This window comes from Phycodurus eques, chromosome 16, assembly GCF_024500275.1.
Source record: "Phycodurus eques isolate BA_2022a chromosome 16, UOR_Pequ_1.1, whole genome shotgun sequence".
Taxonomy (NCBI): Eukaryota; Metazoa; Chordata; class Actinopteri; order Syngnathiformes; family Syngnathidae; genus Phycodurus; species Phycodurus eques.
This window is the reverse complement of record NC_084540.1, coordinates 2,168,773-2,183,809: the sequence shown is the minus strand read 5'-3', so window position 1 is coordinate 2,183,809 and position 15,037 is coordinate 2,168,773. Positions and strand designations below refer to the sequence as shown.

The window sequence follows — 15,037 nt, the reverse complement described above, 5'->3', positions numbered from 1 at the left end:
CTTGTTGCATCTTGGTGCCAAGGAACTATGTCGAAGTGAGCTTCGGAGCTTCATTTCGACAAATGTGGTGCTTTGCTGCCCTCATGGATCCAAAGAACTATGTTGACGTAAGTTGAGGTGTTTCATTTAGACAAATGTAATGATTTGCCCTCATCTCATGGCATCTATAGACGATTAGAAACTTTTGGATTATCTTTTGCTATTATATAGCAGGAGAAGGCTGTGTATAAAAATTAATTTATAGTGATTATGGGGTAAGAAATGAGTGCATGACCTGATGCTACGTGACATGTGAGATCACATGATATCGGATACGTGATGTTAGGTAACATGATGTGAGATGACATGATGTTAGAGGACCTTATGCTACATGACATTAGGTGACATGATGTTAAATGACGAAGTAAAATGTCATGATGTGCAATGACGTTAGGTGACATGAAGTCAAATGTCTTCATGTAAAACGACATGTTAGATCTGTCCCAATGTTAGAATTTCAGAATTTCAGATCGCATTACGTGAAATGGCGTGCTGTTCCGTGACATGATGTTCGATGACGTTACATTACATGATGCCGGATTGACGTGAGATGACACAATGTTAGCTGTCGTGATTTTAGATGGCGTGATGTTAAGTGACAAGATGCGAGATTACAAGATGTTAGATGACATGATGTAAAATGACATGTTAGATCTGTTCAATGACAATGTTGGATGACATGATGTTAGATAGCATTATGTCGGATGAGATGATGTTAAGTGACATGATGTGTAGTGAGGGGAGTCATAGACCCTAAGTGGTTGTCATTCAACTGGTTGCTAAGGTCATTTGATGGTCTGGTGACAGCTGCGACGATTGTCTCTCTCAGGCCAGACAGACCCGCCTTTGCACTTTCAGGAGCCCGCCGTCGCTTTTTCTTTTTCCCCCCCAGTTGAGGAAGGACAGTTTTATCAGAGCCCTCAGCTTCTCCTTCCTGATCACACACCATTTCGCCTTCATGTGAATATCATCGCTCAACTCATCTTGAGGCAGTAAAGCACATCACGGCAGAAACAAACATGCCTGAGTCATAGGTGGCAACGAAGTAGAAGTGCAAATACTTGGGTAGATAATATCTGGTAAATCATATCTGGCAAATTAACTTGGAATTGAGGGTTTATGTGAAAGCATAAATATAAACACTGCGATTGGCTGGCGACCAGTTCAGGGCGTACCCCGCCTCTCGCCCGAAGATAGCAGGGATAGGGTCCAGCACACCCGCGACCCTAGTGAAGATAAGCGGTACAGAAAATGGATGGATGAATAAATATAAACCTTTTGTTTTGTCATGAGCAGACATATATGCACAACCGAAAACACTTTTTTTTTTTCACTTCACTCGAGTGGCAGCATATTTGAAGCGCGCCCGTAACTCAATTATTGGCTGGCAACACAAAACAAAAAAAGGACCAAGTGACAGCTAGTAACTCGAAAAACTCCCAAGTGACCCACTGTAATTGAATGAAATCTAGTTTTAGTATAGTAAATATAAAATATAAACTACACGTATATTAAAGTTCCCTATTAATTTTTTCTTTTTTTAATTCCTCGTTTCTAACCAAGAATTTTACATTTATTCCCACGAAAAGTATCCATCCTTGAAAATTGACAGAAATACGAAACCCTAGTAAAAGGTCGTCCGAAAATATAAGTACTGTACTCAAGTAGAGTACAGTCAAGTTAATACAGTAACAAAATATTTGTACTTGGTTGGTTATTTGGCTTGCAATACAAAAATGGACCAAGCGATGGTTTGGAACTCCAAAAACTTGTTGAAATGTAGTTTTACTCAGGATTATGCTGAAATATATTATACTGTACTACTAATACTGTATATTGAGTTCCCTATTAAGAGCCAACCTTAAATATTGTAAATTCCTGGTTGATTCCCATAATTTCCTATTGATTTGCATGGACTACGTAATTGGAACAACAAAAATAAAAAGGAAGACTTCACTGTCCAAAACTAAACTCAAGTTAAGTACAGATACCTGAAAAATCGACTTCGATCTAGTATGGAAGTATTTGTACTCGGTTACTTCCCCTTACTACTGCAAGTGAGCGACATGCGAACACATCGAGTTATCTGCTCTGCCCGGCAGACAGTGAGAATGACTTTTTGAAACGCAGCGATTAGTTCAGAAGTCGAAGCGCTCCGTGTCAGGTCACGGCCGAAAAGCAGAATGTTTGCCTCACTAATCCGCCATCTAAACGTGGAACGCAGCAGCTGCGCAGCCAGTCGGGTTATTTTAATACCTCAGCGCTGGAACGTTAGCAGGACTGGAAAGTTTGTTTTTTCAGCAGAATTGCTGGCAGAACAGACATCACATTCACTTTTCAGACTTTCAAAAGCAAACAAGTCCATTTGGCTTCAACTCTACATTTTTGTGCAACTACATATTTTACAACTAGACCATCATTACTTTTAAACAACCACACACAAAAAAACTCAAGTGTCTTTAACAAACTCAACTAGCTTGAAACCAGTATTCAAAAGTAACAGGATTCTGGCTTTGACATGAAATAATTAAGTTTCAATGGCTTGAGAAATATGAAGTACAGCGGTACCTTGACTTAAAAGTTTAATTTGTATGTGACCAAGGTTGTAGCTCAATTTAGTTGTATATCAAATACATTTTCCTCATTAAAATTAATTGAAACGCTATTGATCTGTTCCAGCCACACCCCCTTTTTAAACGTGTTTTTAAGAAAGAAAAATAGCACTGCACAGCGAACCCCCACGTATGTGCAGTTTGGCATTCAAATTGTCCTATTCGCGGATTGTTTTTGGAACCGATTCCGTTATTCACTGTTTTTGTGCTTAAGCCCAAGCAGCAAATGCAAGGTTTTGGCACCATCTTCGTGCCAAGAAACTATGTTGAAGTGAGTCAAGGTGCAGATCGTCACGCTACCAAACTTGGAAAACGGGTTAGCGGAGTTCCTGAGTATGCTGCGATAACTAACACAACTACGTGCTGCTGACATGATGGTTTGAACTCAAACTTGGGATATTGCCGCCGTCCGTCTTTGGTAGCTCTTGAAAACATTTTGTGTAAAAAAACGAAAGACACTGTAGACGTTTAACGTTCCGACGGATGCGTTGTCCCAGGCTCCTGCTATAGGGCTTTGTCAACGCTAAATCCATAGTTGTTTGTCGAGAAGCTCGCCAAAGACACTTTAGCAAGAGAAAAGCATGCATGCAATACACACAAAGAAAAGATTTGGACAATGTACTCAAGGAATTTTTATTTCTGGAAGGCACGTTAGATTAAATAGTGCTGCAGGAAATGAGAGCAGCAAATTGAAACCAGCAACTTTCCTTGGATATTTACTTTGTGGTTTTACCAGGAGCGTACACTGCCTCCTTCTCAAGCTAGTTAGCTACCTAGCTCCCTCAGCTAGTAGGCCGGATCCCATCCCGATGGCCCTGGCGGACGGCTCTCTCCATCTGCCATGCTGTGGTTGATCCTGGTCCGTGTTTTCCCCTTCATCTGTCGTGGCCACCTCCCAACGTCAGTGTTGGCTTCTTCCTGGCCTCGATCATGACATGCCCTACACATGTACCCGTGCAGCTCCATCGGCTGGGGCACCGGATGCCACCTTCCTCGTCGCCTTGGTGAAGGGCAAATGGTGAGGGGAAGAAGAAGGACAACCTGAAGATGTCAACTGGTCTAAATGTGTTGGATTCCTGCAGAAAGTCAAGGGTCGATCAGTTGGCTAGTAATCCCATCCTAGTTATGATGACATCACATCACACAAGAAACCTGTGACATCAGCACTTGAGAGCTCAAAGCCAAACAGATTGGTCATGTGACCGCTGTTGTCGCACATCAAAGATGTTGCGCATCACCAACAAAGTGGTTGTGCACTTCCTCTGCTTGTTGGTTCAAATGAGCTCAGTTTTTGTTGTCATGTTTGTAAGTAAGTGTTTGTAACTTCTGCCAAAATGTCAGAGTTGTCCATGGAGCGCAAGGAGTGTGACTGCTTTCAGCAGGTTTACAACGAGGTCTTTTCCAGCAAGTGCTACAGCTACAAGCTTTTACGTGTCCTGGGAGAAGGACGCTTCGGAGTAGTGGCCAAGTGCTTCAACTTGAACACGTTGGACAGCGTTGCCGTCAAGCTCTTAAAAAGATGCAACATGAACAACTTCCACCGGGAGGTGCAGGCGCTCCAGAAGATCCGCTTCCTGGACAAGCACAGGAATAGCTTGGTGAGGTTCATTGAACACTTCATTTTCCAGGACATCCCGTGTCTGGTTTTTGAGATGCTGGACAAGAGCCTGAAGGACCTGATGACTGAGAGAAACATGACACCACTCAATCTCCACCAAATACGACCAGTCACTTCACAACTCCTGATGGCGTTTGAGGCCCTGCAGGCATTAGGAGTCACTCACACAGACTTGAAACCAGATAATGTCATGCTCACAGACCACAATAATCTGCCCTTCCGAGTCAAGCTGATCGATTTCGGCTTGGCGCGACCAATCACATCGGTGCACGTAGGGATGGCTCTGCAGGCTGAGGCCTACCGAGCCCCGGAGGTGACCCTGGGCCTGCCGCTGTCTGAGGCCATCGACATGTGGTCACTAGGATGTACCATTGCGTACCTCTTCTTTGGGTTTGATATCTTTGATTGCACTTCTCTTCGAGGCAGTATGGAGACCATTTGTCAGCTCCTTGGTCAGCCTGCGGATCATCTTCTCAACGAGGCCAAGTACAGCAGCGACTACTTCACGGTGGACGAGGACGAGCGGTGGATATTTATGTCGGCCAGCACCGAGCCGGCCATATCTCTATTTAATCTGGAGTCCGAGTCCTCATTTGAAGACTTGGCCATGAGGTTCCTGCAGAGCACCTCTACCGTGGAATATGATGACTGGCTCAAATTCGTGTGCCTCCTTAAATGGTTCCTGAGCGTGGATGCTGCAAGCAGAGCCACGCCCAGACAAGGCCTCGATCATGCTTTTGTGACCATGACACACCTGACGGACAACTGCCCGTACAAGGAGACCACGCTTGCCTGCATGGCCGTCGCGCCCGTAGACGACTACATCACCGTCAGAGGCAGCGATGAAGGTTACGGAGACGAGGACGGTGTGGAGGAACTCTATGATGAAGTCGAACCTTGCGAGGCCATGGATGGTGATGAGCAGCACGAATGGGCAGATGCTCAGAATGTTGTGTTTCTTGATGGTGAAAAAGACCTTGGAGGAGTGGATGAAGAACTCACTGAGGTTGTGGACTTTGATGGTGAAGATGAGCATGGATGGTTGGACGCTGATGATCTTCTTGACCATGAACAAAGCCTTAGAGTTGCAGACTGTGGTGGTGGAGTGGTAGTTCTTGATTTTGAAGTGGACATTTGTGGGGTGGTGAAAACTGGTGGTGAAGAAGGTCCTGTTGGGTTGGTGGGTGTCTGTAGTATGAAGAACCTCAATAGTAACTTTGATGAAGTGGCGGACATTGATGGTGAAGAAGAGCCGGGCGGGGTAGTGGACTTCTGTGGTGTGGATTTGGCTGGTGGAAATATGGGCCTCGATGTTGAAGAAGATCCTGGTGGGTTAGTGGACCTCTGCGGTGTGGATGATCCCGGTGGGGTTTTGGGCCTCGATGGTGAAGAAGAGCCCGGTGGGGTGGTCAAATCAGATGATGCGGAGGTAGAGGACAATGTATTAGCAGATGACGATGATGATAATGATGGAGAAGTTGATGCCATCATCACTGAGTGTTTGACAGAGAAGAGAGAAGCTTCACTTCCTGACCGACAGACTAGAAGCGATTCCAAAGTCAAAGCCATGAGGTCTTGGAATCAGGAGAACTCAAGGAGCATCTTTCCCAACTGCTTACAGATGTGATCTTCTCAATCAGAGTCATCAGATATGAACTTGGAGCTTCTTGATGTCATTTTGGGACAATCCTGTCGTTTGATGCAACTTTTGAGGGTCACATGGAGCACCAGTCCAACCAAACTGGGAAGAAGCTCGTAGTTTATTTGAATGAACCTTCATTATTTTATAACTAAACAATGATTCCCTTTCATCCAACTGCTGATCATTTGATTTAGACAAGAAACATGAATTAGATGATACAGTACCGAGACTTCCAAGTCCCCTAACTTACGAAATGCCGTCTTTCGGTTGAGTTTTCGCTTGTTAGCAAGCTTCAGATACACCGCCGCTAGTAAGTAATTAAGTTACTGATATGCCCTGGCATGTGGGTAAGGAGAGCCGATGCAATTTCAGGTGTATTCAATGAAATAGTCAAACACAAATACAAAATGAGAACACTTGCAAAGAGCTGTTGTCAGCCACAACTCATACCCAGATGCTCACACGCAGAATAATCAACCAACCAGACTACAGCTCCTGATGACACTCACTAGGCCACGCCCCTTAAAAGCACACACGAATACTATAGTACGTAAAAAATAATTATACTTTAATATGTTTTTTTTACAATACAGTGCTATTTTTCGTAATCAAAATTCCGGGGTGTTTGATTGGGGAGGCCGGGTTGATGACGGATCAATGACCTTTAAATTAATTTGAATGGGGAAAATTGATTTGCTATAGAAGTAAATTGAGTTATGAGCTTGGTCACAGAACAGTTTAGCAATGAGGAACTGATGTTTTTCAGATTCAGATCATCTCAAAATGTGAGTGAGACGCGGGATGCAAAGCAAGTGTTGTGCCGTTCTCTGCAGCTAAAGCTCACTCGTAACTCAAATTTTGGCTCGCAATAAAAGATTTTGTCCGAGCAACATCTCGTAACTCGAAAAAACAACAACAGTGTTCTCGCTCAGAAAGTCTTTTAAAAATCTCACAAAGAACATTGTCAGACATTCGTAAGGCCTCAAAATCAATAGGGTCTTTACAGGAAGTTGGACAAAAGCGAAGTATTTGACAAGTATGCTGGGAATGTGAAAAATATGTTTTCATTTTCAAACCAACAATCTACCCACTTCTGTTTCAAATTGTTTTGTTTATTCAGGTGTTTGTTTCTCCCGTCGGGCATCCAATCATTTCTTTGTCTTGTACTTCCTCATGTGAGCCGCGATGGCACTGGAGATCTCCACGTTTCTTTTGTTCTGACCAAAATAGTCAACAAAGTGTCCGTCGGGTCCAACCAGGTACATGATGATGGTGTGGTCCACCTGACAAACACGACCAGGACAACAGTCGATACATAAGAACAGATTTTCCTACTCAACGGCGTTGTGGAAATCCTGCTGAATTTCGGGGCCGATAATCGGTCTATCCCTACTAGTGACGATAAATACCCTACTAGTACAGGTGCATCTCAATAAATTTGAATTCTGCAGGAGACTTAATTTTATTTCAGCATTGCAATTCCAAAAGTGAAACCTAACCTGAACCACAACAAGAAAATACTTTTCAGAAGGCCAATGCCAACCTCAATTCCATGTTAAAATCTTTTTGATGATTTCTTCCGTAACATTCACATTTCTTGAAGATGTTAAAATGTGGGGTTTTGCAAGCTGTAGGATAAAATCATCACAACAATAACAAAATCATAAACGTTTACTCTGTAGCGAATGAGTTTTTGAACTGAACTACAGATATATATCAAGTTTTCTCATTTTAATTTATTGAGATGCAACTGTACATGGACCTTAAGCTGAGAAGGAATAAATGCTCAAACAGCGTTCCATGATTGGTTGAGGTGACTCACGATGTAGTCGTTGTCTTCGTCTTTGGGTCCTTGACTGTAGTAAACTCTGTAAGCTCGAGACACTTGCTCTACTTGAGCCGTCGTCCCTGTCAGGCCAATCAGCTTTGGAGAAAACTCTGGGAAAAACACGAGGAACAAAAGGATGAAAACCTGAAAAGCACCATCACACAAAGTTTCTGCAAAACTGGTGAGTTTTCGGCACACCAGTAGAGCTGATTGATCGTTTTTTTTTACATTTATCTGGATGTCTTCCAAACAGCGATATCAGTGTCTGGTGTGACAATTGCTTTAAACTAGGCCCTGAACCATACGGCTTTTTGGAGGCCAAAAGAAATTTATCATAACAAAAATTAATTGGCCAATTATTTGAAAAATATACAGTATATAGTGAATAACATTTTTTGGGGTCCCTGTAAACATAAGCATTTACAGCAATAAATATATGAATTACAGACAGAATATTTGACTGTTTTACAATGCAATATAAATCCTTTCGTATTTGTTTAATTTTACAACAAAGAGAAAAATCTGTAAAAATGGGCTGATTATTTTCCCCAAAGTTTTTTTAAATGTAAGTTTGAGTGAATTATCTTTGTCTTGTGTTGTAATGTAGTAATAGGGGGAGAGAAAAGAAGAAGAAGCTGTAAAAATTGGCCAATTCTTTTGACAACTTTTGCTTTTTTTGTTTGTTTTTTTTTTAGAAGGGCTCATATGGGCTGATTACATTGGCTGAACGATGACTTGATCGGGCGTGAGTCTCAGGTGTTGCTTCCTGTTCCCAGTTTTCCGCTATTTTTTTCACATTGGCGCTGTTAAGTGTCTGATACGACCCCCCCCAAAGCAAGTTATTGAATAAAATTTCAATTTGATGCCTGAGATCTGGTGGGATGTTCTATTCAAACCTGTCCCAGAGACTGTCTTAACAAAAACACTTGTTTTTTAATGTCTCTAATATCTAATATCTCTAATATATTGAATTACGAGTGCCCCAAAGTACGGGTTATGAGCCGTCGCTTTGTTGCGAGTTAAATTTTGAGGTCCAGTATGAGCTTCAGATACTCCGCCGCTTAGATGGATGCCACAAAATCCACCCAGATCCCACATCTCAAGCACAATTTGAAATACATGTACACTGAATTACGAGCTCAATCACAGAATGGATTAAACTCATAAGTCAAGGTACCAGTGTAAAAAAAGGTACCAGATCTAAAAAACAATTTTGTCCTAATTGCCAAATTGTCCCAAATGAAGTGTATTCTAATTACAGTCGTATCTAAACGTTAGATTTTAATTTGTTCTGTGACCTAGCTCGTAACTCAAGTTACTCCTATATCAATTAAAATTGAATCCATGACAGTCCTCCCAAACACCCTTTTTTAATAAAGAAAAATAGCACTATATTGTATAAAACAAAATAAAATAAAAAAGAATGTAAAGAAATGTAATGTTTTTATAAACTGTAATTACTGTACATACTGTAATATGTAAAATATCATCGGGTTGGTCTGCATGTGAGCGTCTGCACGTGAGCTGTGGCCTACAGCAGATCCTTGCGAGTGCTTTCATTTTGTATGTATGTGTTTGACTTTTTGTCCAGTTCAATAAACATCGACTGCGCCTGTCCTCGCCCACGTGCCAGGGCATTATAGTACATTAAAGCATTAAATTAACGGAAGTGGCAATCGAGCTGAAGGCCGCTCGGAAATTAAAATTTGGCTCATAACAAAAGCACAAAAAAAAAAAATAATAATAAAATAAAAAAATATATATATATTTTTTAATGTAATCGACCAAGGATAAGCTTCGAACTGGAAAAACTTGTAAATTGGGGCATTTCTAAATCAAGGTAGCACCGTCAGTGTCTTTTAACAAGGAGCATCATGTCGCGTCATCTTCGCTTCAGTTTCATGATTTCTCTTTCACGGGTCACATTTTCCCCGATTTTATACCTTTGACATATGCCGCCATGGCCTCTGGCGTGTCCCTGTCAGGGTCGATGGTAATGAGGATTGGTGTCAGCTTGGGCAGAGACTTGATTTTGTCTGAAAAAACAAAACAAAACGAAAGGAAGCATCATAGGATTGAATTGGAACCTCCCGCGACATCTCTTGGTGAACCTACGGCTATATCATGCATTGATAAAGATCCCCTTTCATCCCTGTTGTACTATTTAATGTTGATTTTTTTTGTATGTCCTTTTATCTGGTTTGCATGATAATTTTCATCCTACTCAATTTGGTCTTTTCCGCTCGGTATTTGGAAAGGTTCGGATTTCTCATGATTATGTTACATGTAAATGAGCTTTGCTCAGATTGGATCGCTCATCCCTAATTTAAGTAAGGGAAACGGCATGAGTCTGATTGGTCCATATTACTGCATCTGCTAGATAGATGTCACTTTTCGGTACCTGGTTCGGACTTGAAATTCAATTTTGAAATTTTAATACAGAATGTATTATCACAGATTTTCCCTTATGGTGGGTAGGTCTGGAATGTAACCCTAACGATAAACATAGGTTCCCTGTTTTTTGTGTAGGTCTTTTTTTTTTTTTTTTTTTTTTTTAAATTTACCAATTTCGTCCACCACTTCCATCATCTTCTCCAGCTCGTCAGGGCAGATATCAGGACAATGCGTGAAGCCGAAGTAGATGAGCACCCACTGGCCCAGGAAGTCGTCACTGCTCACCGACTTCCTTTTGTGGTCCACCAATGAGAACGGGCCACCCAGCGCAGGACGTCCCATTGACTTGTTACGCTCTTTCTCGATCACTGCGACCAATCGGATCGTTACAGACACATGAGGGTAAGGCTTGAATGCTTGTTTTTAATACAGTGGTAACTTGACTTGCGTTTAAATTGTTGCGTGACCATATGTCAAATCAAATTTCCTTGTTGAAATGAAGAAAAATGCCTTCAATCCATTCCAAAAAGAACATATGTGAATAGACACACACACACACACACACACACACACACACACACACACACACACAGAGAGAGCGGCTGAATTAAGTCTTTAACACATCACCATTTTTCTGGCAAACTATATTTCCAAAGTTGCTATTGACATGAAATTTTCACCAGGTGTTGGGAAACCCCCAAGTAATCCATACATGCAAAGAAAGTAGAACAAATAAGATCAGAAATTAAGTTGTGTGTAATAACACATGGAAAAAGTATTAAATACATGAATAAAGGGAGGTGCAAAAAGGTGTGGAAAGCCAAGACAACACCTAAACTCTATCAATAATCAAAGAGCAATCCAGCTGGTTCAGTCCTAATTGATGGCCGACAAAAAGGTCTCATTGCCAAGGTGCGAATCGAGACACATCTCATGATGGGTAAGAGCAAAGAGCTGTCTCAAGACCGTGGTAAAGTAATGGTTGCAAAACATTACGATGGCATTGGTTACAGGAGCGTATCGAAGTTTCTGAACGTTACAGTGAGCACGGTTGGGGCCATAACACGTAAGTGAAAGCCAATCATACCACCATAAATTTGCCTCGATCAGGTGCTCGTCGCATGATTTCTGACGGAGGAGTGAAAAGAAGAGTTGACCAAGAGCCAAGGACCATCCGTGGAGAGCTTCAGAAGGAGCTGGAATTAGCAGGTACTGTTGTCACAAGGAAAACAGTGAGTAATGCACTCTGCTGCCATGGCTTGTATGCACGCTCACCACGCAAGACACCATTGCTGGGGGGAAAAAAGCATGTCAAAGCTCGTCTAAAGTTTGCTCAACAATATTTGGACATGCCAGTTTAAAACTGGGAGAATACAGTCTGGTCTTATGAGAGCAAAATGGAACTCTTTGGAGGCCATGATGCACACCACTTTTGGAGAACAAATGGCACTGCACATCACCCATAACAACAATGAAGTTCAGAGGTGGGAACGTGATGCGGTGGGGCTGCTTTTCAGCAAATGGTACTGGTAAACTTCACATTATTGAAGGAAGGGTGTATGGGCAAATGTATTGAGACATTCTTGACAAAACGCTGCTGCCCATCTATGAGGATGATGAAAATGAAATGAGGATGGACATTTCATCAGGATAATGATCCAAAATATAGTGCCAAGGAAACTCAATAGGTTTCAAAGAAAACCAATAAAGCTGCTAGAATGGCTCAGCCAATTACCTGACTTGAATCCAATCATAAATATACGGAAATAACTGAAACTCAAGGGCCATAAAAGAAGGAACCTTCAAGATTTGAATACTGCTTGTGTGGAGGAACCGGCCAAAATCACACGAGAGCGATGCATGCGACTAGTTTCTCCATACAGGCGGCACCTTGAACCTGTCGTTACACACAAAGGCTTTTGTACAAAGTATGAAATAAATACTAGTTGCCGTGTTCAATACTTTTTCCCTGTGTCATTTCACATAACTTAATTTCTGATCTTATTTGCTCTATTTTCTTTGTATGTATGGATTACTTGGGTCGTTCCCAACATCTGGTGAAGTTTTCATGTCAATCGCACCTTGGAAATATATTTCATGAGAAAAATGGTGACGTCTTGAATATTTATGTACGTAATGTTTTCTGTGTAACTACTGTAAGTACTGTCATATTCGCGTGTTGTATGTGTGCCTTTAAAGGGTGTGGCCTCGTGAGTGAGTCAGGAGCTGAAGTCGGGTTGGGCGGTTCGTCCACACGGGAGTGTCTGGGTGCGAGTTGTGGCCTAAAGCAGCTTCTTGCGAGTTTTCTTACTTTGTATTTGAGTGTTTATTTGGCTTGTAACGGGAAAAACTCACAAGTTGGGGCACTCGTAATTCAAGGTACAGATAACAAGTGTACTTCATGGCTTACTTTCTTCCTTTTCGATCTTGAAGTATTTCATCCCGCCGAGCAGAGCTCCCCCAATGGTGAACGTTACCGCTAAAGATTTCCACGTGACAGGCTTTAATAGGAAACAATCACTGCATCGTTACAGCATTTCTAGGCTACTATCTCAACGTGTTTAAGCAAACACAGTGAACCCCTGGCAATATTGCGGGTCAGCGTTCACAACCCTGCTTCCCAGGACACACACGGTGATTGTTATTTATTAGTTAGTTAGTATAAATACTGTTCAGTATTGAAAACATAAATACTGACTGAAATGCAGTAAAAATAAAAAAACTATTTATTTTTTTCTCGCTGGATTTTTTTTTTTTTTTTTTTAATATCCTCTTGGGCTCTAATTGGTTGCTGGTAACATCACTCATTTTTGGATCTGGAACGTATCCCTGCAATAAAAGGGGGTTCACTGTGACGCTTTTGCAGAAAAAGCAGGACAACCGAATGATGGAATGTGACAATAGTAAACAAATTTTGTGAATGACCTGACTAGGGCTGAAATTAACAATTATAAGTAGGCTTTACACGATCAGATTTTTGGGGCCGAGCACCGATCAGCAAGTTTAAAAAAAAAAAAAACGATAACCGATCACAAGATGGAGCAATGTGTCCATTTACATGGCTTGTTCATTTATTGTATTTATTGTATATACTTGTGTACTGTACACTGAGTACTGTATCCATCCATCCATCCATTTTCTGTACCGCTTATCCTCACTCGGGTCGCGGGCGTGCCGGAACCCATCCCAGTTCAAAAATATTCTCTAGCATTTTAGACAAAAGTTAAAACATCAATGAACTCTAGGATTCAAGGATTGGCCACGGACATAAGTTCAGGTCAGATCCACATTACAACATGACAGAAATAATGGGTGCTAAATTACGGTAATTCAAATACTTTATTGCAATTAAATTACTTTAATAAATGCTGTTAATGACATGCTTACTCTAACTTTCTCACTGTCCCGGGCAATATGGACGGGTGTTGTCCAGAGTTTACGTCCGTTTGGTTTTTCCTTTTTTTTTCCCCCCGCATGTTGTGTTGCTTGAACGCGGCATGCTCCTGCTTGTGTACATTCTTCAGCTGCCCGATCAAATTTGTGTTGAAGCATTTAGATGACGATCCCCACAACGTACTTCAGTTGTGCACAGACTGCAACTAACTTACGTGTTGTTTGTCTGAGACACCGCGAAATAGTCCCACACAGACGACGTGTTTTTTCACCGACAAGATTGAAAAAAACTTTATTGGCCGTCAGATAGTTGCCACAAGACACGTGACGAGGCTAAAAACAAACTAGCTTTTGGATTCATATGCGACGGCGACATGGAGTTAAATGTCTTGTGCGGAGCCGATCGATAACGTCATTGATCGGATCGGCGAATTATGACATGAAAGCCGATCAGCATAAAATGCTACTTATTGGCCGATACCGATCACACCGATCAGATCGCCGTAAAGTCTAATTTTAAGTTTTTAATTATAAATTAAATCTGTCTGATTAATCTGTCGATTGTTTTTTTTTTCAATTAATTGATGAATCTGATTCAAAGAATAATTAGAACTTGTTGGCCTTAATTCTATGCGGTATTTGTAGAGAAAAACAGGCACTGCTCATCACCTGTCCAATACAGTCCCAACAGTGAAGCGTGGTGGTGGCAGCATCATGCTGTGGGGGTGTTTTTCAGCTGCAGGGACAGGACGACCGGTTGCAATCGAAGGAAAGAAGAATGCGGCCAAGTACAAGGATATCCTGGACGAAAACCTTCCCCAGAGTGCTCAGGACCTCGGACTGGGTCGAATGTTCACCTTCCAACAAGACAATGACCCGAAGCACACAGCTAAAATAAGGAAGGCGTGGCTTCAGAACAACCCCGTGGTTGTTCTTGAATGGTTCAGGCAGAGCACTGACTTAAACCCAATTGAGCATCTCTGGAGAGACCTGAAAATGGCTGTCCACTAACGTTCACCATTCAACCTGACAGAACTGGAGAGGATCTGCAGAGTATCCCCAAATCCAGGTGTGAAAAACTTGTTGCATCATTCACAAAAGACTCATGGCGCAGTATACAATTCCAGGACGGTGACTTCTGGTGTGTTTTTGAATTGCGAATTGTGGTTGGAGTGTCTTTTGTCCATTTCTGTGTTCCGGATTTACAGGGGAATCCAAAATGACCTAAAATGTCCAATTTAAAAGTAGAAGTCGCTCGAGTCACGCTGCTGCTGCAGCCGTTGTTTGCTTGAGTAGCCATTTTGTTTGGCTTCCGTCCACACAACACGACCCACACACACAGCGCCTCACAGCGGCCAGGAGGTGAATCGATTCAGCAGCTTTGCCCAGTCGATATTGTATACTTTATCTATATACCCTAAACAGTTAATCAAGCAGTAAAATAGTTGGTTTACTTTTGATTGTTGATTAATTGTCAATTCATCGATTATTTGCTGCATCTGTAGAACTAA

General features: G+C 41.8%; 2 protein-coding genes across 2 annotated transcripts in view; both read right to left on the bottom strand.

Moving 5' to 3' along the window:
- The window catches only part of LOC133415113 (myosin-8-like), a 36,125-nt gene that overhangs the window by 20,523 nt on the left and 565 nt on the right, over positions 1–15,037 (bottom strand). The window lies entirely within an intron of this gene.
- Positions 6,833–15,036, bottom strand: LOC133415112 (protein SCO1 homolog, mitochondrial). Its single transcript, XM_061700940.1, has 6 exons — positions 14,196–15,036; positions 12,544–12,634; positions 10,304–10,501; positions 9,683–9,775; positions 7,734–7,849; positions 6,833–7,194 (listed from the first exon to the last, which is right to left on the bottom strand). The coding sequence occupies exons 2-6, from the start codon at positions 12,572–12,574 to the stop codon at positions 7,060–7,062; spliced, it is 573 nt and encodes a 190-aa protein (XP_061556924.1). The 5' UTR covers positions 12,575–12,634; positions 14,196–15,036; the 3' UTR covers positions 6,833–7,059.